The sequence below is a fragment of the Protomyctophum bolini genome (assembly GCF_963924005.1).
Source record: "Protomyctophum bolini genome assembly, chromosome: 16".
NCBI classification, from domain to species: Eukaryota; Metazoa; Chordata; class Actinopteri; order Myctophiformes; family Myctophidae; genus Protomyctophum; species Protomyctophum bolini.
In genome coordinates, this window is record NC_137877.1 from 33607551 (window position 1) to 33635303 (window position 27753).

At 43.7% G+C, this 27753-nt stretch overlaps 1 protein-coding gene across 1 annotated transcript; it reads left to right on the forward strand.

Annotated features, from left to right (window-relative positions):
* dop1b (DOP1 leucine zipper like protein B) lies at positions 1-27753 on the forward strand. The gene is made up of 38 exons (XM_080786414.1): positions 1-165; positions 3174-3378; positions 4750-4931; positions 5151-5321; positions 5870-6059; positions 6682-6780; positions 7011-7134; positions 7512-7621; positions 7929-8040; positions 8951-9071; positions 9922-10041; positions 10768-10876; positions 11293-11529; positions 12192-12508; positions 12717-13108; positions 13472-13743; positions 14083-14235; positions 14514-14614; positions 15800-15990; positions 16164-17760; positions 18176-18275; positions 18455-18646; positions 19175-19297; positions 19518-19652; positions 19788-19843; positions 19966-20070; positions 20289-20358; positions 21071-21230; positions 21449-21531; positions 22027-22136; positions 23546-23695; positions 23804-23865; positions 24982-25110; positions 25185-25321; positions 25863-25918; positions 26037-26180; positions 26318-26450; positions 26547-27753. Exons 2-38 carry the CDS (start codon positions 3241-3243, stop codon positions 26817-26819), a joined length of 6954 nt encoding a protein of 2317 aa, XP_080642540.1. The 5' UTR covers positions 1-165; positions 3174-3240; the 3' UTR covers positions 26820-27753.

Genomic DNA, 27753 nt, shown 5'->3' on the forward strand with positions numbered 1-27753 from the left:
GCTATTATGACTGTCTCTCGGATACATACCGAGGATGTACAGCTGTTCTTCACCTGACGAATAACGAGTTGGTTGCTCGTTTTTATGCAACTTTGTCCATAATAAATGACCATCGGATATTTGAATGGGATTATCTGACAGTTCTGACTGAAGTGCTCGCCTTCGGTGAGTCATGTTGATGATGCATCATCTATAGCTAAACTGTTGTTGACCACCACGCCATTATACTTTGTCCGCAGGAATTGTGATTTTTGATGCGTAGATTTGTTTCATCATTCATAGAAATTACAAATTTACTCATATACCATTTGAATGGTGATCGAGCTATCAGAATACCGCGAGTGTGTCCACTATAATGCAACGCATGTTTCAATATGGTGAAGTGTTATTTGTGTTTAGCCATGTACATAGTGCACTTGCTGTGGTGGTCAATAAATACTGGCATAAACTGAGGTCGACATAGATTTTCTCCTGTACAGTATGTGCGCTATACTACTTACTGGTACTGGCACATAATAAAGCCCTGGATTGCAGGCTACTCATGGAGGCCAAAGCCAAGATACAGTGTCATGATTTGGCAGTCTTCAGTGATGTAGTTTAAAATTACTGTACTGTATACCACAGAGGCGGGTGACAAGTTTAATAGGGAAACCTTGAATAATTGAGTCTAGAAAAACACAATGAATACAGATGCTTATAACAGGTGTACTGATGATACATTAAGACATTATCTTTATGTTACTGTATGTATTGTGGCATGTAAAGAATTCTGATCATGAACAGTTGACCTCGATTGTGGATCAAAAGAGAAAGATCCAAGTGAGTGATATTAGGGTGTTATGGCACATGCCGAAGCTTAATTCACATTTTAAGTTCAGTAGAGCAAAAACATGAGTGTAAAAAAAGGGAAATGGTCAGATGAGTCATCCCTCACAATATTCACTAGTTGGCAGGTGCATGTTTTGCACACCGAGACAATGGTACAGGCCTGATTCTGAATGCTTGTCTCTTATGTTGTGAGTGAGGGCCTTTTTCACATTTATCCTGTGATGACATTTCGGTCCTGATGGGAGTTATTGCTTCCAGCATAGCAGTGACCCTGTCCACAGGGCACGAGGGTTCACTCAGTCACTGAAAGATTTGATGATGAGTATGAAAATGATGTGAACAGTACAACATGTCCCATATGGCAATGCGAAGACAATGGCATATGATGTCTTCACATTGCAATCACCATATGGGACATGTTGTACTGACATAATGTTAGACATTGCTCCCCACCACATCAACAAAACAACCAAATGAGAAAAAATATTTTTGTTACTTAGATTAGTACAAATACGGTACCACAACAACTTTATTTGTTTAACTTTATGTTATTTATATTCTGTGTCTGTCTCTCTCTCTCTCTCTCTCTCTCTCTCTCTCTCTCTTATCTCACACACACACACACACACACACACACACACACACACACACACACACACACACACACACACACACACACACACACACACACACACACACACACACATACATACATTATCTGTATCAACCATGTTGACATTAGCAGGAGGTGAAAGTGTTTATCTTTCTTCTTAGTTCTTGTCCTACTTCATTTGTTTAGACCACAGTTTGATTTGCATTGATAATCTCAACGTTTTCTTTTTTTGCTCCATGTGTCATCACAATCCTTACTAGGTAACATTTCCAGGCTCTGTAAATCATCAATAGTTAACTGTACATCATGCCTGATTGCAATATATTCAATGTTATATTCAATGTCTCTCTCTCCCATATGCCATTTACTGTATGTACTCCCCTTTCCCAGGCAGAGCCTTTCTCTTAGCACGGGTTTTAAGGGTTGATGACAAAGCCTCTCTCAGCTCAGCTATAGTCCAGATGTCCAGGCTGTCTGTATGACTGTAACGATTAGAGTTCTGGTGCTCTAATCCTCTCTGTTCATCCACAGATCACAGCCTCTGCCACGTGCATTAAAAGTTGGAGGATATTGTTCAAATCTCCAACTCTATACTCACTATACAGTTTTTCACTTGGATTACGAACTGCATTCAGAAAGATACAGTACATACTAGTAATGGTCTCCATTAGGCATTTTAGCCTAGTGAAACATTACTCATGCACATTAATCACCACCTTTAGCCTAATGCCCCGCTCCAGGTGATGGTACAGAACATTGAGGCGCAAAAGAGCTTTATGTTGGGAAAAGCCTGATACCTTATAGTTGGCCTACTACAGCCTCACTAAACAGGTCTGAGTGTGTGCTGTGCACTGCTGTCTGATATTTTCTGTTGTAATTACTGTTTTGTATTGCTGTCACTGTGTTGTTGTTGTTGTATGTTTTATTGTATGACAGCAAAACAGGTGCAAAAGTTTATCAAAAATGTATTTACTTTTGCAGGTACATTTTGAATTGTTGTTTTTTTAAATATCAAAAACAGAAAATAGCATATCTATACAAGTTCAAAATACATAACTTCAGCTGTTATTGCTAGTTTTGTACATGTCTGCTGTATTACAAAGAATAACATAGCTTAAGTGGTTAATCACCAGGCTAATTGATTTAATTGATTTTAAATATTTTTATTGTATTTTTATTTGTTGCCTTTTTCGATTATTCAATTAAAAAAGGAATCGATAGAATAATTGCAAAGGAATGAATCAGTAGTTGCAGTCCTAGTAGTGACACATACCTGTACAGTGCCAATTAAGGAATATCCCCTTGTGGGACAATAAAGTCTAATGTCGGTCCGATTTTAGTTCTTGCATCAACCCCAAGGCATCTCCCTGTTTTGCATGCAGGATGCAACAATCCTTGTTTGTGTTATCCTAGCTTAGTCACAGATTGTTTTTTCCTTATGGCAGTGCATGCAGTGTGCTCTACTATTTGTGTGTGTTTGAAGGACTCCTCCTTCCTCTGAATGAGAGACCGGTCAGCCAGACGAGACCTGGCTGACCCGGCCCATGAATGAGAACTTTGTCCCCATTGGCCATGGGTTTGTGTCAGTGAACAGTACAAATTGGCTAATTTTGTTTTCCACAAACATCCCTCAGATGCAACAGGCAACAGACATAGACAGTGGTGGCGAATTGATACTTGACGATACTTTGATAAAAACCCCTCCTCACGTTTGTCCCATTCTCTCAACCAGGATCTTTGCCTCACCTGCTCCTCCCCAGACGTATTATTAGAGCATGCTGGGACGAGACTGATGCATCATGGATCCTGAGGAGCTAGAGCTGCAGAATGACTATCGTTACCGTAGTTACGGGGCAGTCATCGAAAAGGCGTTGCGAAACTTTGAGTCCTCCACTGAGTGGGCCGATCTCATCTCCTCCCTGGGCAAGCTCAACAAGGTATAGTTCATAACCTTCAGCTCCTCGTGACATTCTTCAGGTGGATTATTAAGTCATTAAACTTGAATGAAAGTGCTGAAATGCAATCATTTCAATGCATATTTACAATTGTGAGAACGACTGTTGCAACTTGCAGCTCAACCAAGGAGCAAAACAGTACCAAAAGCAAAACATTCTGCAACAGTTCAACAAATTGAAACCAATGTTTCATGACTACAAACAATTTATTTCAAGGATTAATTAGACAAGCTTTAAGTACAAATGTGATGATTCATGAAATCTTTCCTTTTTTGGGGTTTGTAACTCAATGAAGGCTTTGTCAAACAAAACATTATTGTTTCATGATTAATTATTTTGTTCTGTTTATGTGTTACTGACATTCCCTATGAATTGTCTCATTATGTTGAACAATCTATTTTGTTTTGAATGAAGTTCGTGTATATTTATTATCATGACACAGTAAAATCCTGTGCAAATGTAATGCTGAGTGTGTAAAAAGAATACCCAAATTTGTACATTCTGAGTTGAACACTGAGTTGAACACTTTAGAGGTGTGGACTGTGGATAGACATACAGTATTTCAACATCAAAGTTAAGGTCCTTTCAAACGGACAGCAATTTAACGTGCCTATAGTCCATTTACAATGAAACCTGCATTTATTTCTGTACGAAGACCTGGATGCTGTTCAGCTTTTATTTATTTTTGACGCTTGTGTTGTCACGCCTCTCTTGAGCAGAACTGGAGCAGACCTGTCGTTGATTAATCACTGCCCGTCTGAAAGGACCTTTATATGTTGACGTATTAGCTCAAGTTCTCTAAAAGCATAGGGTAGTTGTTACTTCATACAGTATGCCACCTTGTAGTACATTCTCTCCCTCAACAGCAGTTCAGTGGTCAGAATGGACTTTGGACAATACGTTTACCTTTATGTTCACAGAGTTTGTTTTGGAGTGTCACATCACATATGTGTGGATTTGTAAAGAATGATGGCTTACAATGAAGAATGTGAGGAAGAGATAATGAAACATTGAAACATTAGTCAGACAACTGTGTGCTCTAGTTTCTTTTTGGAGATTCTGATGTAGATTTCCAGAGTAGTTATAAGTCAATAATATAGCATTTTAGTCGTGTGTATGTGTGTGTGTGTGTGTGTGTGTGTGTGTGTGTGTGTGTGTTTTCTTATTCCAATGGAGGATTTTACTGTAATGGCTGGCATTGTAAAGTTACTATTTCTTTAATTATTTCTCTGCGTCTCTCTTTCCCTCTTCATCTCTCTCTCTCCTTCTCCCTCCCTTCCTCTCTGTCTATCTGTCCCTCTCTCTCTTTCTGTCCTCTCTCTCCCCATTCCTCTCCCTATCTCTGCATATCAGGCACTGCAGAGTAACCTTCGCTACTCCCTCCTGCCCAAGAGGCTGATCATAGGGAAGCGTTTGGCCCAGTGCTTGCACCCAGCCCTGCCCAGCGGGGTGCACCTCAAGGCCTTGGAAACCTATGAAATCATTTTCAAAATCATCGGGACAAAATGGCTGGCCAAGGATCTGTTCATTTACAGGTGAGAAGAGAGGGAACATATCCGAGACTGAGTCTGTGCAGTAATTTTACTCTGGGATATGGGTCTAATAGGGTCCATGATGTTTACACTCTCAGAGGTAAATTAACTGGGGATTTCATTGTGTGGCTACTGGCTAGTGACGTGTCTGTGCACCAGTGTCTCTGTATACAAGGACTGATTACAACAATATGTTGTGTGTGTTTCATTTCCTCCTTTTAGCTCAGGGTTGTTCCCATTGCTGGGCCATGCAGCGATGGCCGTGAAGCCTGTATTATTGACGTTGTACGAGCGTTACTACCTCCCTATTCAGAAGGCCTTACTGCCCAGCCTCCAGGCTTTCATAACAGGACTACTGCCAGGACTGGAGGAGGGCCAGGAGTTCTATGACAGGTACATTCTCTCCCTCTCTCTTTCTATCTTTCTCTCTTTCTCTCTTTCTCTCTTTCTCTCTTTCTCTCTTTCTCTCATTTCTCTCATTTCTGTCTGTCTGTCTGTCTGTCTGTCTGTCTGTCTGTCTGTCTGTCTGTCTGTCTGTCTGTCTGTCTGTCTGTCTGTCTGTCTGTCTGTCTGTCTGTCTGTCTGTCTGTCTGTCTGTCTGTCTGTCTGTCTGTCTGTCTGCCTGCCTGCCTGTCTGTCTGTCTGTCTGTCTGTCTGTCTGTCTGTCTGTCTGTCTGTCTGTCTGATTTGATGGCAGACTCCTATTACTGTATATTCTGCCATGTATGACATTCATTTTGTTATGTAAATGTTTGTGTTGTTGGTTCGCACGCACGCACACATGCATGCACGCGCGCACACACACAATTTTAACTCTTAATCTGTCACCCAACAGAGAACCAAAACAGTTGATATGCTACCAGACAGCCAGGTGGATTAAATATTTGGATTATACCTTGTTTCAACTTCTCACCCTTTGGTGCGTTCTCCTCCCAACTCAGGACTGATGCCTTGTTGCTGAAGCTGTCTATGCTGATGGGCCAGCAGGTGTTCTATGGTGCCCTGTGGGGCAGCATGCTGGTCAGCCCCCTGGTCCGGTTGCCTGCCTCTCTCTTCATTGTCACACACTTTGACCATATGGCGCTCCCGCACCAGCAAGCACAGATGCTGGGTTATGACCACCAACTTGTGGTGAGTATCTATCTGTATCTGTATGACACTGTGTATGTGTGCTTGTCTCTCTGTGTGCGAGCTCTAAAAAAACCACACAGGAGTTTTAACAGGTCTTGTGCCCCAGGCCAGACGTCTTTAGAATTACACCCGTAGGAGGCCCATGACGTCTGGGGATGTCTTAAAGTATTTTTTATGATAGGAAACCGGATCGCTAAAATAAATCTTTTGACAGAGCCGTTGCTAGGCAACGCCTGGTGCAGCGCTCTCTGACATGCTTTGCGCATGATGTGTTTGGGTGAGCGGTGAGTCGCTTACCACCGACAAAACTGTCTATTATATATGAATCTATGTCTCTCTTTCTCCATGTTTCTTTTTTTATGGCTTTTTTGCCTTTATTTGATAGGGTACAGTAATGTGACAAAAAAGGGTTGGGAAGACATGCGGCGGGCTCGCGACTCGAACCTGCGCCACGCCGTCAGCCTGGATTACCTCGTCATGGTTTTGATCAGAGCGGCAATGTTCTGTTTGCAATATTAACGTTCCAAAGAGAGATCAGACGAGGCAGCGCCAAAAAAATGTGTTAAAATCAGAGTGTCCTCGGTCAGGTCTCTCACCTCAGTTTGTCTCCATCTTTCCACAGGTGAAATCGGTCTGTCTGTGTCTGCAGGACACTAATGTCTTGGTCCAAAGAAACACATTGGAGATCCTCCTGTACTTCTTTGCCTTTGCTACGTGTGAGGTAAGTGTACACGCATGCACGCACGCACGGTCGCACGCACGCACACACACACACACACACACACACACACACACACACACACACACACACACACACACACACACACACACACACACACACACACACACACACACACACAGAGACGATCCAACCTTTTTCAGATTCTCACTCTACTCTCTGTGTCTTTGTAACTCACCATCTCCAATTCTGGAATCCTGTTGTTGTCCCAGAACCCAAAGGTGGCCAGAATATCGATGAGCGATGAGGACATGGTCAGCGTGGTCTCTGCAGCTTCCCTCACGCTGCTTCGCCGAGACATGTCCCTCAACAGACGGCTCTACGCCTGGCTCCTAGGTAGAGCTCATTCCCGTAAACGATGTGGTGGAATGTTCTGAAGTTGGCAACACACGAGTGGTAAAACGTGCTAAACACTAGATTGAGCACAGAGCTGGTGCAGCACCAACACACTGTGAGCGGTCTGGATATGTCATCATAGCGACCCTGTTAATTGCTGTGTTGTCATTTAATTGCATCGCAGAAGTCATTATAATTACTGTACAGCCAGTATTTTGGAGCGCACTTTATATAAGCTCAATGCGCGCCGTGTTGTTGAACTTATAGAACGGCAATCTTCGCTGCTTATGAGTGACACTGTAAAATAGGGAATTAATTCATGAAAAAAGTAAAACACAAATAGAACATGAAACGTGTCTGACTTTTTTTGCATTTAGGCATGGATACAAAGGGCGACATGGTGGCTCCACACTCGAGTCTCTCCAACACTAAAGAGGAACACATGACCTTCTATTTCAAAACATACTCCAGAGATCTACTTGTGCAGGTAACACACACATACACACAATTTCCAATGTACACATAAATATAAGATCTTTCTTTCCTAAAATATAAATGTACAGTTACAGTTCACGTGTGTGTGTGTGTGTGTGTGTGTGTGTGTGTGTGTGTGTGTGTGTGTGTGTGTGTGTGTGTGTGTGTGTGTGTGTGTGTGTGTGTGTGTGTGTGTGTGTGTGTGTGTGTGTGTGTGTGTGTGTGTGTTCTACCTGTTTCTGTCTATGTGTACATTGTGTGGGCGTTCTTATGCAACTCTCTCTCTCTCTCTCTCTCTCTCTCGTGCGGTGTGTCCTCAGGCTTTGATCAACATCTTGAAGATGAAAGATGTGGAGGCTGACCCAGAGAATGTGATCAGTTACCTCAGGCCCTTCCGCATTATTATCAGCCTGCTGGATAAGCCAGAGATAGGTAATGAGCTAAACGAGGTTTAATATGTTCTCAACTACGCTGTTTCTCATTCTATTTCCTTTATATTGTGTGAACGTAGTGTGGCGTATCGTGTCACGCACCAAAGATAGTAAGCTCATGTGTTGCAGCATTGCTATTTTTGTTAATCTTTTGTTGAATCTGGCTTTATTAACAAATAACAATAATACAATAAAATAGACAGTTTTTAGTGTTTTCTGACTGTTGTTTAGGCAGTCTGTATAGGACAAATGCTCAAAAGGAGTAAAGGACAATTAATAATAATGAGGCAATTCAGAGTTTGGAAGTATAAGGATTTTACTCGAGTAAGGAGACAAGACTTACATGAGACCTGTTCATGCATGGAAACCCCAGTCTGACTCCCAGAGTCACATAGGGTCACAGGCTTTATAGCTTTCACTCCCACAACAGCCAACCCCCAACATAGCCTCAAGACTTGAGCCAGTTCAACAAATTGGACAGTAACAAGAGTGAAACAAAACAGGGCCACAGCGGTGTGACAGATGAGATAATCTCAGAGGAAATGACAAAGAGGAGAGACTCTTTTATAAAGGGGTATTATTAAATGTTTACATCTACATTTCTACGACACTGTGTTACGGCTATATTGTGTGAACATCTAGACCCCGACGTGGGAGGTGCGGGTCAGTGCAAGAAAACGTACAAAATAATACAAAAAATAACCTTCAAAAGAAGGGACTGCACACTGTTGTTGTCCAATAAAGCAAGTCATCCTGCATTTCAAGGCTCAGGCCTTGTTATTTATTGTCAACTACTCTTTTTTTAGTTTCGTTTGTTTCCGGATGCTTTGTGATCTGTTCACACAGCCATGTTGCTGTGATATTTCTCCTTAGGCCCCGTGGTTCATGTTGCTATCATATTTCTCCTTTAGGCCCCGTGGTTCTGGGCAGTGTGCTGCTGGAAGTGGTGAGAGCGTTCTACAACTACTGCCGAGAGATGCTGGGAAAAGACCTGATCAGTAGTGCTGGGCTCAGCGGAAACCATCTGGCTAGGTGTGTGGGGGGGATTGGTACATGCGGGAAGGGCCATACTGCCATTAATACATGCCATAGACTAGTCATAGCTTTGGCCATATGTTGTGCTCAAACTTAAGGCCTATTCATACTCCAGTTTTAGGTGATAAGGTGATTACCGAAACGACTGTTACTAAAAACAGTGAGATGTGTTTGGGTGAGCGGTGAGTCTCTTACCACCGCAGCGTGACGTCATGTTGTAGTTTTATGTGGTCACCTTATCTAAAACTGTTGTATGAATAGGCCTTTAGACACATTAATGGCTGTATGAATAGGCCTTTAGACACATTAATGGCTTTATTTTGGATGGGCACTAACTAGCCCCTCATATATTCAGCTATTTGTGTAGATTTTCGTCTTACACAAACATTAAATTCCCATTGACAATGAATGGGTAATTTTACGTCATAATATCTGAGCAAATCGGCGTAGTGTCTATTTTTGTCTTACACGAACATTAAATTCCCATTGACAATGAATGGGGAATTTTACGTGATAGTGTCTGAGCAAATAGGCATAGTGGCTATTTTACGTCATGATGATGTACAATGATAAGAGTGCCCCTCACTTCACATAGGTGTGATTTTTAGACTTCAATCAATGTTGGTCGAACACAATTGATTGCTTAATAATTAATAGATGTTTGATTTTCATAAATCGTTTCTTGTCAGTACTGTCTAGTCTAGTATACAGCGAATAATTAAGCAGTGGGTCTAAATATGCCAGACCACCGGTATCTGATTGTACTTTGCAAAAAGTTTAGTTGGGCTTTTGACGTTTGTTTAAAGAATACTAAAGGATGCAATTTGTCTTATGTTGTCTTGAGCAGTAAGATAAAGCAGAATAAGAATGCGTCGGAGATCATAAAGACGGTAAACATGCTGGTGAGCTCCATGAACAGTGAGTACCTGTGGGACTACATGACACGACGCTACTGCAACTCTCTCAGGTGAGTCGCTGTGGCCAGCTGCCACCAGAACACATTTTAGTTCTGTTACACAAAACAATGGTCTCTATGCACAGTGCACACAACGCCATTTTGGAAAGAATTCGGGCCCCTTCCCTACTTCCTTCACAAGGCGTTACCGATCAGTGATTGTTTATTTATTTGACAGGGACAATGCTCATCATCCATGATGTAAATGGGCCAGGGTTAGCCAGAAGCAAATTTCCATCTGTAGTCCCTGAGCATGCTCTTACAAATGATGATAAAACTATCCATACAAAAACGCATACAATACAATACAAGGACAAATAAACATGGTTCAGGGGACTGTCACAGAACAACTGCAGAGTGATGTGAGAAGTGACACCAGTGATAAATAGAGCTGATAATTACTCATGATTAGCCACCTCTTAAGGTAAAATGTCTCTCTTACTTCTGTAGGGAGACTGTTCCAGTGAGGGGAGGCTCTAATAGATAAAACTGGACCCCTTAAGGGTTAATTTGGTTCCATTTGTACACTCTCAGAGTTATGGGGGTCCTTGAAATTAAAAGTTTGAGAACCACTCTACACAAAATGGAAAAGAGCCTCAATGAATATCATCGGTAACACCTGTGAAGGACGTAGGGAAGGGGCCCAGAAGTAGGAAGAGTTATTCTGTGTGCATATAGCCTATTATTACAGGTCAACTCTGACAATACCTTTGCTGTTCTTGTGGCCTTGCTCCGCAGTGGCTCGGCTGATCCACCCACGCCTCCTCACCAGGACCGCAGCCACCCTGCTCCCTCTGTCACCGAGATCTCCACGCTCATCATATTCCTGATGGACATTATTCCTCTGGTATGCATGCACAACATGCAATATGCAGTGCACCATTATGTAAACATTCGACAAATGCACTACAGTGAGTGCAAAGATTACTTCACCAGGCCTGTACACCAAAACCTGCAGATCGCTCAGTTATGTAATTTTTCTTATTTTCTATTTTGATTGTGCTAAATTGTTAAATGTTGTTTGTATACACGGTGTACATTGCCAATAAACGATTTCTGATTAATAAAATATAAAAATGAATAATACATTTATTAGCACAAAAGGCAATACTATACAGGTACGTATGCTTTTAACGTTTTTAAAAACATCCACGGATTGAGCCAACACGATGTCATGGGGTGTATTCAGTTCCCATGTTTCTGGTTATCGTTCCACATTTCTGTGTGTAACTGCATGTGACTGATCTGTGTCTTCATCAACAGGAGCTCCATGCGGACATCCAGTCCCAGTACCTCCCTGAGATGCTGGGATGCATGCTACGGGGCCTGTGCGCCCACATGTACACTCTGGACCTGGCTGAGCTCACACAGGGACTGCGTGCATGCTTCAAAGTGCTGAGTAAGATCCAGATGCCCGTGTCTTACATCGATGTGGAGGCAGGATCGCTCGGCAAAGACATGGAAGCCGAGGCTCAAGAGGAGACAGACTTACAAGATCAGGTTAGAGCAGTGATTCTCAAACTCAAACATGTTTTATGGCAAGGCCCCCCTAATTGATATGTATTTGGCCTTGGACGCCATTTGAAAATAATTTGTGCTAGGGACCCTCAAAAGAGAAGATTTGTCAAAATTGTTCGAAAACAGCAGATCTGCTGTACAAGCTCTCAATTCGTAGCATCGCGAGCATGTTGAACAGCTATTCAGGCAAATCTATGGGGCTCAAGTGTTTAAACTGCATGTTACTCATTTTACTGGGTTAAAGGATCCATTTCAGCAACAGCTGTATGAAGTCTACTTGGATCAGGCCATATTCTATAGTTAACTGTAGAGTTTTTAATCTAATAATATTTAAGCGATCAACAGAACATTAACCAAACAAAGAATAAGCGGTTTGCATAGAGATTACATGCAGTTAGGATGTACAGTACTAACTCTAATTTGAGTTACTAACCCTAATTCATTTTCATTGTTTTCGGCAAGAAAGGGGAGAGGGGAGGCAGAGAGAGGGAGTGCAAGGAGAAAAACTGGAAATGAAAACATGTCAAATTCAAAATATATCTATACATTACACACAGATTGGCTGAACGGTTAAGTGGCTTGTACAAACAGCTTGGTAACAGCTGCTTGTTAGATCAAGGTATTCTTTTTTGTGTTCTATCCAGGCTGAGGAGAAGAAGGGAGAGGGAGACGGCGGTGATGTCAGCCAGGTAAATGGTGGCTATGAAAATGGAGAGATGAACGGTGATGGGAGACAAGAGGCAGAGCCTGTGGACGGTGCAGAGTTCCCATCGCTCCGATCAGAAGACAGCGGATTGGGCATCAGTGCCTCACCGTCCGCGCAGCACCTCCTTCCAGCGGTGGGACCGGAGCCCGAGGGAATGGCGCCCACCAGGGAGGGCGAGGCCATGTGGAGGAAGGGAGGCAGTGTGGACACCATGGCCCACTACCTGCAGGACATCCTGGCCTTCATTAATACAAGGTGAAGCAAATAAAACCAGTTCAATATACCGGTAGGCATAACATTCATGTATACACAGACCGAACAATGAAAGGTTTTGTTGCAAGTAGGTTACTGTTGATAATAAATATAATTAAATATAAAGACAAATAAATCAACATCAATAACTTGAAGTTACCGTAAATGGGCTGTTTAGTTACGTTTTCACATTTTCCGCCCTGCATCTCAGATACCTGCTGGTTCAGGTGGAGGACACCAGGCCTGATGAGGATGAGCCGCAGGCCGACCTTCTGGATGGGAAGCCCTCGTTCACAGCCATGGGGGGTAGGGAGATAAAAGACAAACTGGCTGGATTATTCACCCCTAACAAGGCGAAGCTCCACCCCGACCCTGATGCCCACCTCGTAGAGATTGCCATGGAGCAGAAGAAGGAGCGTTGTCGTGCAACGGTGCTGGACTGGGGGGCAGGTTACATGCCCCGCGGCAGGGCGGAGATCTCCGAGGCCTGTCGACAGGCCTTCTCTGCTACCTGCCACCTGCTGCTAGAGTGCACCACCTTCCCAGTGTACTTGAGTGAAGACGAGAGCTTGGCTCTCTACGCGGACATGTTCGGTAACACAGGTCAGTGCACAGGCTCATGCCACCTATTGTGCACTTTCTTAAATGACACAAGGACATCTACACCCACCACTACTGATGACCATAAAGACGACATTAGTGGCGACTTTAGTGACGACCTAGTAATGATTGGCTGCCTCCTAGCGACCTTATTAGCGACCTAGTCACGTCTGCCTCCTAAGCCAATGATATCCTGTACGGCATAAAAACCCATACTCTGAACTCCGCAACGTGGAGTGAGTGGCAACAGTAGCTAATGTTATGAGCTAACTGTAGCTAGAGGACAACCATAACAAAACAGAGCTTGTTGCACCTGGCAGTTATGACTGAGAGTCATTCTTGTTTTTTACTATTTCTTCCCTACAGGTAGTGATGTGGGCAGCTTGCCAGTGTGGCTGAGTTCTTTGATGACTCTGTGCTGCCTGTCCCGAGACTACGTGATACAGCACACCGCGGTGGCCTCCCTGTTGGAGCTCATCAACCACTCCCAGTCCCTGGCCCTGGTGATCGAGGACAAACACATGCGATACCAGATGTCTGACACCAATCCCCTGAGTGGTAGACTCCAGATGGTCACCGTGCCACCCATTTACCCTGCGATGCTCAGCGCCATAGAGGAGGACACAGACTTCTACCAGGTCAGAACACTGCTGCCTCACTGGTCGCACTGGTTGAGACATAATGTGGTCATTTTATTATGCTGTCTATTATTATCATTATCAGATCCTAGTCTTTTGCCAATGATTTGGGGGCCCACTTGCAATATTTTCACAGTCCACCATGATTACATTATGTTACATTATATGTAGTCTCACGTGGCCAGACTGTTGTCTCTCGCAAATTTTCAAATGTTTTATTACATTATCATTATTATTATATTATTTTTTCTATCAACATTATTATTTTAAACTAATTTTTAAATGATGGCTAGTTCAGAGCAAAGACTTACATTTTAAATCTTCAATCTTCAATCTCAGCGGATGTCCCAGGTGCTGTGGAGCCAGTTGGACACAGAGAGGAGGGAACAGCACATCTCCTGTGTGGAACTCTTCTACAGACTTCACTGTTTGGCTCCCTCAGCAACCATCTGTGAAGACATCATCTGTCAGGCCTTACTGCGCAAAGACAAGGTATACAGACACACACACGCTCGCACATACGCTCACACACACACACACACACACACACACACACACACACACACACACGCACACACACACACACACACACACACACACACACACACACACACACACACACACACACACACACACACACACACACAACCTATCTCCCACCTGCTTTTGAGTATTTCACTATGTGCGCTGTACCTCATGTGATGTGATGTGATGTGCAAACAACCCTGAGGGATGTGGACGTTCTGTTATGTCTTGTTTGTCTGCTCCAGGCTGGGAGGCTGGAGGCGCTCCACCGCTTTTCAATTCTGTGGCATCTGACCCGGGAGATTCAGACCAACAGGACCATGTCCCACAACCGCTCCTTTGACCGGTTAGTACGGCATACAGTTGAAATACTAGTAGGGAAGTGAGAGACGCAGGGAGACATCCTTTGCTCGTTTAATTTCCTCCAGCTACACAATAAAATCCTCGTAGTTCTCTGAAAGTGCAGCAATGTGTGTGCCGTGTTAAAAAGGCAAATGCATCCTTACAAATGGATAAATGAACACTGAGGATTTTACTGTGTATGTTTAAGTAGGGTCTGGCTGGTTAACTTGTGCTAATGTAATCACTATGTAACTATGTTACATATTATGTAGTCTCATGTAGCTAGACAACTATTGCACAATCTCCGAATGCTATATAGAGTGGAACTACACCTCCCGAAATCCGAGTAAGAAAGCTTTACATAAAAATAAAAAAAATCCATTTCTGCTAAGCAACAAGCTATATTTGCTTAGATGATTTCTAAATACATTTGTGTGACTGTAAAGACGAAAATGGAAGTGGGGAGTCTCCACAAAAGACTATGATCTGAATGATAATATATATATATATATATACATTAATATAAATATAAATAAAAGTAATAATCAAAATAATCAAAATACAATGACTAGGAACTTGAAGTTCCTGATCCCGTTGGTTCCATTGATCTAAGACGGAACACAATTGATTTATTGGTCGGATCAGTGGGCCGCCATGACGGCTTTCAAGTAGGCCCTGATCCAGAAAAGGTTGTGAACAGATAGACAGTATAATATACTAAATGATTAGCCTCGGTCCCTGCCTTACCTATCTGCGTTTTGAAGCACCCGGAAGAACGCTCTACTTCCGCATTTGAGAACCATAAATCCATCTACCTGAAGATTGTCATTCATATCACATTCCCTGTTTAAGAAACAAGGGAACACAAAACACTGGCCCCCAATTTCCCAAAAGAACTTTGATTCTAGACTAGAACTGGTTCCGTTCTGTCTTTATTATGATGGTTTTATATCACATCTACATCTTCCAACCTGAATAGTGACATGGCCACTTCGGTTCCCACTTCAAGGCAAGAAGAAGTATTTTTTGGTTCCTTTTAGGGAACCAATTAATTTGGTTCAAAATGAGGTAGGCAGAAAGAACGTGGGGCCAAAGTGTGTTAGAATTCTACCTTTTTTTGTTTTTTTTTCATGTAATGTCCAAGAGCTAATTTGGTATCTCAATCTGTTTGTGTGAACGTGGGTCTCAGGTGCCTTTGCGTTGTGTTGGATAGTCTGAATGGCCCAGACACCTCGATGAGCGCTGCAGCTCAGTGCTGGCTGGGCAGGGCTCTGTCCCTCAATGATGTGGTTCGCATCCTGGAGCCCATCCTAATACTACTGCTTCATCCTTCCACCCAGCGCTGCTCCATTCAGAGCATCAAGCAGAACCTCACTGCTGGTAGGTGTGTGTGTGTGTGTGTGTGTGTGTGTGTGTGTGTGTGTGTGTGTTGTGTGTGTGTTGTGTGTGTGTGTGTGTGTGTGTGTGTGTGTTGTATGTTAATAAATAAGCATGTATTGTCTTATCTCTTAGGCTATAAGTCTTATTATAGAAACATTTTCTTTCCACTGAAGGTAATCTGAAGATTCTGAGTAGCAGAAGTCGAAGCTCAAATAAAGGTTCTGTGGATGCCGTCGCACCAGAGGACTTCACTGTGACTTACATGAGCATTGTGGACCGGGAAGGCCTGTGGACACAATTAGAGAGCAGCCCGGAGATCCCCCGAGCTCTGGACACTGTAGCGGCGTCCAGAAGCGAGAGTGAAGAGACCGAAGAGGAGGACGCGGTGGAAGAAGAAAAGGAGGAGGAGGAGGACGGAGAGAGTGAACACACAGAGTCAGCTGACAGCAGCGTCGCCCAGCTGTCCACGGAGAACTCCAGCTCGGGTTCCGTCCAATACCACGACAGCACTGAGGGAGGAGGCGTGGCCAACGGCCTGCAGAGGGTGGAGTCCGAGCACACGCAGGCATCCGATTCGTTAACAAGCGAGGATGAAGACGACCTTGAGCTGGAGTCCATGGCCCGGTCTCGCCTGTTGAAACAGGAGCGGGAGAAGAGGGAGGCCATTGACTCTCTGTTCCGCCATGTGCTGCTGTACCCTGCGGTTGGCGGCTGGCGCCACCTGCTCCAAGGCCTGGCCCTGCTGGACAGTCTGCTGAAGAGCAGCGCCCAGCGCCAGTTAGTGGGCGCCTTGTCCTTCACCTCTCTGGACACCAGCTCTGCCGCCCATCTCAACCTGGTCTCCAACCTCTTGCAGCGCCACCAACAGGCCCAGGATGGTATGGGCTTCTACGGCCCTCTGCTCTCGCCCGCCTCCACCCCCTCCGCGACCCCGTCCCTGCTCATTGACTTGCTCGTGTGCGTGTGCCTGCGGATCCTGCGGTCACACTACCCTTCCTACCTGAGCCTGGGTCCACATGACCTGCAGGGCAACAGGGACGTGCAGGTGAAGAGCGTGGAGGTGCTGACCCGGCTCGTGGACCAGCTGGGCTGCGTGGCGAGGGCGCAGGAAGGTGACGCGTCCAGTCTGGAGCCCATCCGAAAGCTTCTCTCTGGCTGCAAAGTGCAGCAGTTTGCGCTGCTAACCCTCTCCGCGTCCATGTATGTCACCCAGCGGGGGGTGGACAAGGGGGGCCCAAGGGGCGCGGAGCTTCTGGAGGACCTGGGTGGGCTGTCCGAGGAGAGCCTGGTGAACCTGGGTTCTGGAGGCGGACAGGATCAGTACAACTTACAGATAGAGCTGCTCAAACTCCTCCGGGCCCTCATAGTGCTGGAGCACCACGTGTGGCCTGGTGGGGCCGTCTCTGCCACGGGGACAGCAGGGACACCAGGACACCAGGAAGAGCTCCGCAAGTCCCCCACAGCCAGCACGCCCCTCACCAGGGAGTGGCAGACCGCCGTTCTCTTCCAGCAGTCCATTAAGGCCGCCCAGTATGTCCAGAGCCATCCCATCACAGCCCAGGGCATGTTTGTGTCCGCAGCAGCCAGAGCACTGCAGCCACAGTACGGCTACACCATGCACCCCCACTGGGTGGCGCTGCTGTGCTCCACTCTGCCCTACCTGGGCCGCTCGCTGGGCATTATTGTGGCTCCCCTCATCGCTCAGATCTGTCGGAACTTAGACGAGCAGGTGAAGCTGTATGAGCACGACGGAGGCAAAACCAATCAGAGGTACACCAATAGCATGCAACATACTATATGCACTCTCTCACTCCCAACCAATAGCATGCAACATACTATATGCACTCTCTCACTCCCAACCAATAGCATGCAACATAATATATGCACTCACTCACTCACTCACTCCCAACCAATAGCATGCAACATAATATATGCACTCACTCACTCCCAACAAATCATGCCTTTAGACATGCCTTTAAATATTATTACAAGATCTGTCAAAAGGATAAAACACAAAAAGCTTATTCCACGTTTTGCAGGGGACTTGCAGGGTTAACAATTGAGCTTTGAGCTAATCAACTTACAGTATATTTATCTAGCCTTTTGCCTGTTTTTTACTTGTGCATGCTCTCTAGAAGTTGAAGTTTCGGTGTGTTTAATGTTCATGTTTCTGTGTTCTGACCAGTCTGGGTGGCAGGAAAGAAAACATTGCCCCTGATTACCCTCTCACCCTACTTGAAGGCCTGACTACCATCACACACCACTGTCTACTGGACAATAAGAAGGTGAGGACAAGCATCAATAAACACACACACACACACACACACACACACACACACACACACACACACACACACACACACACACACACACACACACACCGGATCACACAATACAAAAGAATATTGATTTAGCTGTGAACTTTAAATGTTTTATTCTGGTTTTCTTCCTCTCGCTGCGTCAGTCCCTGGTTGCCGGTGATGCTGCAGATGTACGTAACGCACGCAACGCCGTGATCGAGGAGCTGCCACACATGCTCAGTAGCATGGCACTGTTATGGGGCGTGGTCAGGAAAGAAGACTCTCTGAAAAGGAGCTCTGACTCCACCCACTACATCAGGCACACCTCTACCTCTGTCTACTTCCGAAGCACGAAGGTGTGTGTGTGTGTGTGTGTGTGTGTGTGTGCGCGCGCGCGTGTGCTCGCACATATGTGTGTTCAGGATAAAGGAACTCATAAAAGAATTGGACAGAAAATCTTTCTTGGCTCATAGCGTGTCACATCCATGCTGCGTTGTGAGCATGTAGGTCTGCTTTTTTCACAGACACCGTCATATAATGGAGCATACATTTAAGCGTTAGAACCCTGCAGGAGAGAGATCACAGCAGTCTGTTTTAACCCATTCTGACCGGGCACCCATTTTGGTGTTGGCATCATGTTATGCTTTAGCTATTGAAAAATAGCAGATCTACAAGCTCATATCGCGCCACCGAGTGGCGCGATACGAGCTTGTAGGTCTGCTATTTTTGAAAAATTCGAAGAACGACTGACATTTTTAGAATCTGATCTCAGGTCAGAATGGGTTAATCAGACCAGTGTGTGTCCCGTGGAAACCTCGTATGAATCTGATCTCAGGTCAGAATGGGTTAAGAGCCATTCTAACACCCATGATTGTGTTGTGTAGATACTACGGCAGCGAATCCTGGAGTTCCTAATCCCTCTAACAGGTCAGTATGGGGTTCAACTGATGGCCTCAGTGGGAGCGGTGTGGAACAGCAGGAAAAATAAGAGGAGGCACAAAAAAGAGGTAAGCACTCTACTCGCATTGTGAGCTTGTGGTTTGGTTATTTTCAAAAATAAATAAATAAGGAATACGTTCATAAGAATTCATAATGTATTTTTGTAAGTTTGGGTACTGGGAAGACACAAAAGTTCTCTCTTGGGTTTCAAGCAGATGAAGTTTGGGAACCCTTTGCATTAAGCGATGCGTTGGTTACATGCTTGCATGTATGTCTCTCTCTTCTCAGATTTTGCCTGTGGCCAGTGAGTCCCGCCTGACCATAGTGGATCTGGTCAAATCACTGAACACCCTGCATACAGACAACATACTACACTTAGTCAAGGAGGTGGTGAAGAAACCACATCAGATCAAGGGCGACCAGGTAAAAACGGACACAAACTCAGTCTTATACTCTTTAATAACTCACACTACCGGTACTTCTCTTAATATGAGCTGATTCATATCACTTAATGTTGTACCCTTTTTCTTTCTTTCTTGCGTCCATGATATCAACCAGAAGTCCACCCTGGTAGACATCCCCATGTTACAGTTCAGCTACGCCTACATCCAGAGGTACATACAAATCTACCACTCAGATCCCCATTTCTAGCCACAGTCAACTAAATAATGTGACTCAAAATGTGCACACGTTAATGTGCAAACTGTATCTGATCACTTTGCCTTTCTGTACGCAGTATCTCCACTCAGGCACTGCAGGAGAACATTGTTCCTCTTCTCAGCCTGCTGCGCGAGTCTATCCAGCTTAACCTGGCCCCTCCGGGGTTCTTCTTACTGCTGGGGTCTGTTTTACTTTATATTATTTACTCTTACACAGTGCACGCTACACTTGACTTTGCACAGTGCTATGAACCATAAACGGCATGTTAAACCTGTACTGCTCCTAGTAAATGTTTGTCCTTTTTAATGGTCAGACCAATACAAAGGAGAGAGAGAAAATAAATACTAACACCTACAGTAATTAATGTATTATTATTATGTATTGGCTTCTGTCTCACAGAATTCTCAACAACGTGGTTAACCGGCTCCCTAACCTGGACAACAATAAGAAGGACACTAGAGATCTGCAGGTATGATGCACCCTGATAAAACCCTGGTTTACCTTTATTTACATAGCACTTTCATAAAACAAAATAAATGCATCACAATGCACTATACAATAACAAAAGCAGTAAGAAGACTAAAATAAGGACGGCAAACTCATAAAAGAATATGAGGGATTTGGGGATAGTCATTTTGGAGTCTTGGATTATGGAAAAGACTGCATCCACCTCTTCAGCTTGATCCAATGGCAAAACAGGCAGATTTCTTTCTTCTTTTTACTATCCCCTAAATGAGTACCAGCCAGGTCTTATGACTTAAGACCTGCAGCCGTGGTCAATGCTGTCAAAACTCAAAACAGCCAAATAGCATTGACCACGCACGCCTCCGGGTCTCAAGTTAACTCATAAGACCTGGTACTTAAGACAAGCAAAATAGGGCCCACAGGCTCTGGTGCAGTCCCGGGCCTGGGTTCGATTCCCACGCAGGGTGGACCCCTGCTGCCTGTTACTCCTGGGCTCTCTCCTTGTTTCCTGATAATCTCCACTGTACTATCAAATAAAGGCAGGAAAGACCACACATTTTACTATTGTAAATATATTTAGATTTGCTACTTTAGTAGTTTAGTACTTTTACAGAATTGCATTGTGGTAGTGCTAATTATTTTGTGGTATTGTACTTCCTCCAGCAGTATTTCTGAAATGATTGTTTATGATAACGATATTGGCAATGACCATGCAGGAAGTGACTCAGCGCATCCTGGAAGCAGTGGGGGGCGTGGCTGGATCGTCTCTGGAGCAGACCAGCTGGCTCAGCCGCAACCTGGAGGTCAAAGTTCAATCACAGGTGTGCCCTGAGACGGAAGAGCCTGATGAGGCAGAGGCCGAAGGTGAACTATATGGTAACTATGGATGTCAAACACAACATACACCAATGAAGACAGAAACAGATACAGACACTCACTCATACTTACTTACAGTATGTATGCATTAAGACTACTGCTTACAGCACAATATTTTATGTTACTGCACACAGACATATTAGTGTAGTGTAGTACAGGTCGTTATTCCACAGTTGTACCACCACAATCGATTCTATCTGTTCCTGTGTCTTCTGTAGAATCAGTGGCTCTGGGCAGCACCATGGTTTCCTCTTCTGCCCCCTCTGTTTACAGCGTGCAGGCCCTGGCACTCTTGGCTGAGGTAAGATACACCGCGCGTGTGTCTTGACAGGAAATAGCTCATAACATGTCTACAGTGGATTTTTATGAAACAAAGACTTTGCCGTTAGAAAGCTGTGAGTTTGACGTTGTTTAATACAATCGTATAGGACTGTTCTGTTTGGATGAATGGGCTGTGTCAATGGGAAGTTGCATCTAGTCAGCACCTTGCTGGCAAGATGACCGTGGTCTGCATAGGGTCAATAGCCAGCTGTCTGTGTCTGTGTGTAGCGCACAGATTTGAGGATAAAAGGCGAGAACAGAAAAGTGAGAACGCCAGTTGTGATGCCGGAATGTGATGATGTATGATGACAAGAGAGCACTGTGATTTTTTTCTGTTTCTGTTTGTCTGTATATTGAATTATATGTCTGTATATTGAATTATATTTAGTGTGTGAGGGTAGGCCCTCACGCTAGCATTTTGTGAGGCATTCAGCATTTTGTGCAAGTGAATTTAATGTGCTTTATATTTTTGTAGATTCTGGCCCCGCTACTGGACATGGTGTATCGCAGTGATGAAAAGGAGAGAGCGGTTCCTCTCATCTCTCGGCTCATGTATTATGTTTTCCCTTACCTGAAGAACCACAGGTAAGCATTACTTCAGGTTCCCTGACCTACCACAAGTTAAATCTGGCATCTTCCAAGTGCTTTTATAAAGCTGTTGGAATGGATGCATATTGACATATACTGGAATGCGTGTCGATGCACTGCTCATGAGCCACCACTCAATAATCAGTAATACATTTGCTCCACTATAATGTTAAGCAGGTGTCGTGAAATTCTTGATCGACCGGTAATTGTTGAGGCAAGAGGAGCCGTAGACAATATTCTATGTGACCATAGACAGTGGCCTTGTGGTTAGAGTGTCCGCCCTGAAACTGGGAGGTCGGGGTTCGATCCCCGGCCAGGTCATACCAAAGACCAAAAAAATGGGACCCTGCTTGGCACTCAGCATCAAAGGGCTGGTTTGGGGGGTCAAATCAACTAATCAAATGATTCCCGAGCGTGGCACGGCTGCAGCTCACCGCTCCTTGGCTGCGGCTCACTGCTCCAAGAGATGGGTCAAATGCGGAGAACAAATTTCACTCCGGTAATGTGTGTGACAAATCGTATGACTTTGATGGATATGATTTAGTTTAATATACACAATATCATGGAGAGGGAAGTGCAATAACAATCAGGTCGGTGGTGACGAACACAAGGATCAGCCTATTGTTATACTCTAGAGTCTAGATTGTACAAGGACATACTGAACCATAACAACACAGGATGTACCAAAATAATAGCTATCAGCCAGGCCTCGTGGGGTCAGCTTGGCTCCTATGAGCCACAACATTATCGTGTCATATCAAGATAGAGTGTGGGTTAGATATACAGTATGCAACAATAATAACAATATTATAATATAATTCTACCGCAACTCTTCACAGACTAAACCCAGACAGGGTGATTTGCGGCATGGTCTTTATCCCTCTAAAGGCGTTTATTTTTCAACAAAGACCTGCTCACCAGTTACCATTCATAATTAATAAATGGACACAAAATGGAATAAAACGTTATCATTGATTAAAAAAAAAACAATCTACAATAACACAATATAACTGGCACATCTGCAGTGATTGGAAGTGATTTCCCCACTTCTACCCAGGTGCCAGGTAGATTGTTAAAGTTATTTGAAGTAGGACATTATTAGCCTGGGTAAACCCACTCCCCCTGCTGGACAACATTTCATTCTGGCAAATCTGGCGAGGGGGGAGGGGTTTACCCAGGCTAGGACATTATTGTAGTTCTGACATCATTGCAATTACCTTTCTCCTTCTAGAGAGGGACAACGGACATAACATTTAGGCATTGTAGCTTTGCCTGCTTGCTTTTCATTGATTACACAGCAGGTCAAACACTGGCCACAACATGACTCTCAACTCTATACTTGTCTCATTGTAAGTCAAAGTGCAAATTATTATTTTCCCCAATGGCTTTTCATTCCTATCTTTTAGTGCCTACAACATGCCCAGTTTTGGAGCAGGTGCTCGGCTCCTGAGCAACCTGAGCGGGTACGCTTACACCAAAAGAGCCTGGAAGAAAGAGGCATTTGAACTCTTTATGGATCCACTCTTTTTCATCATGGATGCTTCCTGCACACCCCAGTAAGGACATATGTGTGCTTTCTTTTAACACAACAAATATAGAATAGGTTTTTGTGTTACATAATAAACTGAATGAATTAATCGAATGGCCGGTGTTTGACTCTATAGCTGGAGATCTATCATTGACCACCTTCTGACCCATGAGAAGACCATGTTCAAAGACCTCATGAGTAAGTACGGCCTCCAGAAATGGGTAGCCTATTCAGTAGAAGAAAATGTACACACAGGTTTCTGAAATTTATAGATAGATTTATTCTTACAGACATAGCTACCACTAGTCATATGATCCCACTAACTAACTGTACCTCCAGCCACCTGCAATATTCTATCGGTACATACTGTATGACTTGAAGAAATGGGTTCAGCCATTAATGATCGACTCTTGGTACAATTGCATTGCTTTAAACTTTGCTAGATTTGCCTTTTCCTAGCATCAGTATGCCCACATCCTCATTACTCCTATTGTTAATTTGTTATAATACTTTACAATTATCTTCATTTGCCACTATTTTCCTTAACCAACGTCTCATAATAAAAATCATGATTAAGTAAAAGCATAATAAAGTTGTTATAAAACACAACACCATAAAATCATATCATAATAATTAAGATTTCACCCAAAAACCTTCATAAAGTCATACTACATCATAACATGCATTGTAACTGCCTGCCCAGGCTAGTTAGTAGTTACTGGCATACATTCCCATGTTTGAGGTTTTTACTTGTCTTTTCAATGGTATTTCTCTATAACTGCCATGTTTCCCAATGTTAAACTGGTAAACAATAATGAGTCACCATAGGTAAGGTCACACACATATGTGACCTTACCTTGTAGTTATTATCATTTAGTTATTACATTACAATCATTATTCCAACCTGATATTACAAACCCAATTACTCCACACTCCACATTCTTAACTAATTACATAACTTAATTAATACCACAAGTCTGAGTGTGATTGTTTTGTGCAATTGTTGTTTGGTTGTTTGGTAGCATGCATGCTTATTTTTTATCAAAAGCCCTAACCCTAGCCCCACACAATCACATAAACGTGCACGTGCATGTGTGGGGCAGTTGTCCTCAGTGGATCTGCTCACCCACTCCCCCAACCTCCCTCCACTACACCCCTGCTTACATAGAAATAGAAGGAAGTGCAAAACTATGATGGAGCAGAATTGAAGCCAATAAGTCAATAGTATAGATCCATCTCCGATTCAAATGTCAAATCCAGGGATATGCTTGAATATGTGTTTGCTATTATATTTTTGTCTTGTGTGCCTTCTAGGCATGCAGAGCAGCTCCCTGAAACTGTTTGCTAGTGCAGAACAGAGGCCCATGCTGCTGAAGCGCCAGGCTTTTGCCATGTTCAGCGGAGAACTAGACCAGTATCATCTCTATCTTCCCCTCATCCAAGGTATGTGAATGCAGTTTCAGATTGAACCGGTTAAATAAGACATACTGTATATTTCAAATGGACTTTCTCCCCAGAGCGTCTGACTGAGGCCTTGCGTACCAGCCAGACTCCTGCGGTGTCAGCTCAGATTTTCCTGATGTTCCGTGTCCTGCTGCTGCGTATCTCACCTCAGCACCTCACCTCCCTCTGGCCTATCATGGTTACTGAACTGGTATGCCCTTATATTCACAATGACATTCTGGATGTAGACTAGAGCATCTCCTTGGCCATCGGTCCAGATTACTTTTTGTCTGCGCGTGCATGCGTACTCACTCCCAATATTGAAAGGCTAACATAAGTTATAACACTCTTAGGCTACAGATTTGTCACATCTAGTACTAAACGAATGTGTATACCAGTGGTTCTCAAATACTTTCATGTCCAGGACCCCCAAAATAATATGTATTTGGCAATGGACCGCTGTTTAAAATGATATTGAGCAAGGTCAGCAGAACCCCTTCTCTGTAACAGTGAATAATGCCCCAATTCAAGCACTTTCTCAAACAACTATGTTGTTCATGAATAGTTCAATTTGTAGACATGGCCTGATTCAAAATAATGAGCAAAGCCTGTATGCTCAACTAGTGGTCTTCAGTGTGGCAGGTTAGACCTTGTGAAGTACCACTTTCAGAAAAGGAGCGTCAAATTGCCAATGTTTGGTTCCTTAGGCTGTAGTAAACAGTTAAATACTTTTCTACCCCTTTTTTCTCCAGATCCGCACGTTTGTAAGGCTAGAGAAAACCCTGCAGGCAGATAAAGAAGTTTCAAAGTGAGTTTGTTCATGAAAACTCTATCTTTTATGACGAACACAAATCCACTTCATTATTTTGTGTCACAACTTTTTCAATAACAATTCGATCATGTATATTTTCCTGCTTACAACCTAGGCTGGCCAAAGTGGTGCGTGGAGCACTTGAAAGGAACGGTCCGGTGCATTTCTCCCAGCCAGAGTTGAATATGTATCTGTCGGCCTGCAAGTTTCTAGATACTTCCCTGGCTTTTCCTCCAGGAAGGATGCCGCTTTTTCAGATGTAAGAATCACAACACTGGAATATCTTGCTTGAGTGTCCTACTTAAATGTGTTTCATTTATTTTGCGTACTTTCTCTGAACGCCAACCTCTAGAATCTTTGACAAGCAATGTATCGGGGTGGGGTGTGTATGTGCAGGTATCGCTGGGCATTTGTCCCTGAGGTGGATGTAGATCGCTACAGTGGCCCAGAGAATGCTCTTCTGGAAGGAGAGCAGGAAAGCAAGCCTCATGTGGCCAGAGTACTGGAAAAAATACAGCTAAGATATGGGGTAGGTAGACACACATTAACACCTTGTGTGGGTGATCAGGCACAAACATAATATGACCATTTCCCATACTGATGATATCATTTCATTCTATCCCAGGCACTAAATGGGTTGAGTGAGGAGTCATCCACAGACTGCTTGGAATTCCCGCTCCTGACACAACGCTCCCTGACATCCATAACCCAACTGGCGCCCTTCCTCTGCACGCTTTGTGTTTCCTTCCAGGGCCCTCGCCTGGATAAATCCTTGCTATTAAGTTACCCTTCATCCCAGCTCCCAGTAGCAGTTTACCCAGCAGCCAGCACAGATGCAGTCCTGAAGAGGCTGGAGATCATCACTGAGGAAGAGTTCTTAGACTCCACCGAGAATTAGGGCTCATTTTAAAAATCAAGCCTTCTTTTTCAGCTTTTGCTCCCCCGGGAAAATTGCACTGGAGGCATATAAGTGGAAAATATAGAAAAGGCACACAACCACTGGAAATGTTGTATTGTATAAAAAGAAAAGGAAAACACTGGAGTTCCATTTTAATGTGGAGTTGTGTCTTACCAGGTCATATCTCTCCATGTTTACCTCTGCTCAATCTGTTCTGGATAATATGTTTGCAAGTGTCACTTTTTGGATATTGTGATGTTTTGGGGAACTGCTGTAAACCTTCTGGTGGGATGCTTTGTTTTCTCTGTAGGTTCAGTGGCATCTCCATGTTCCACATTCAGATTACATACATTCCCTTTTTTTTGCATAGTTTATACTCTAATTTGATCAGTGAAGATGGAACAGGGTCTATTCAAAGGAACTGGTTCTTCAGACTATAACATTAAAAAACATTGCCTTACTGTAATAATAGTGTTGATGCAAACATCACCACTGACACTAACCGCAGATTCAGTGTACGAGTGATGTCCCACTAGCTGTAACCTTCCCTTAAACATGCTCTGTCCTTTTCGCACACATCTGTCTGACTCTTAGAATGTAATTAAAGACAATGTGAAGGTACTGGACCTTTTAGCTCCAGTAGTTGAAGTCGATGTGAGACTTGTATGGGTAAGTTATTGAATGTGATTTGTGTACACTGGAAAAAAATGTTTAAATATCTACAGTAATATACATAAAATACATGCTTGGCATTTATTGGTACGGTATTTGAATTAAGGGAACTCAGTCTTTGTTTCTAATTGTTAATGGATAACTTTTACCATTGGCCACAATTTTATTCCTCAATTGTTGAATGTTTATGTAATTTATTTTGAATGCTTAATGATCTCATAGTTTTTTTGGATTAACAGAAGCACATAATAAAATAAGCGGA

Excerpts from the sequence above, each read along its gene's own strand:
- dop1b (XM_080786414.1), top strand. The coding sequence starts at position 3,241 with ATGGATCCTGAGGAGCTAGAGCTGCAGAATGACTATCGTTACCGTAGT. Across the intron at positions 7,135-7,511 it reads GCTCTACGCCTGGCTCCTAG|GCATGGATACAAAGGGCGAC; the intron begins GTAGAGCTCATT and ends TTTTGCATTTAG. Across the intron at positions 21,231-21,448 it reads GGCCGAAGGTGAACTATATG|AATCAGTGGCTCTGGGCAGC; the intron begins GTAACTATGGAT and ends TGTCTTCTGTAG.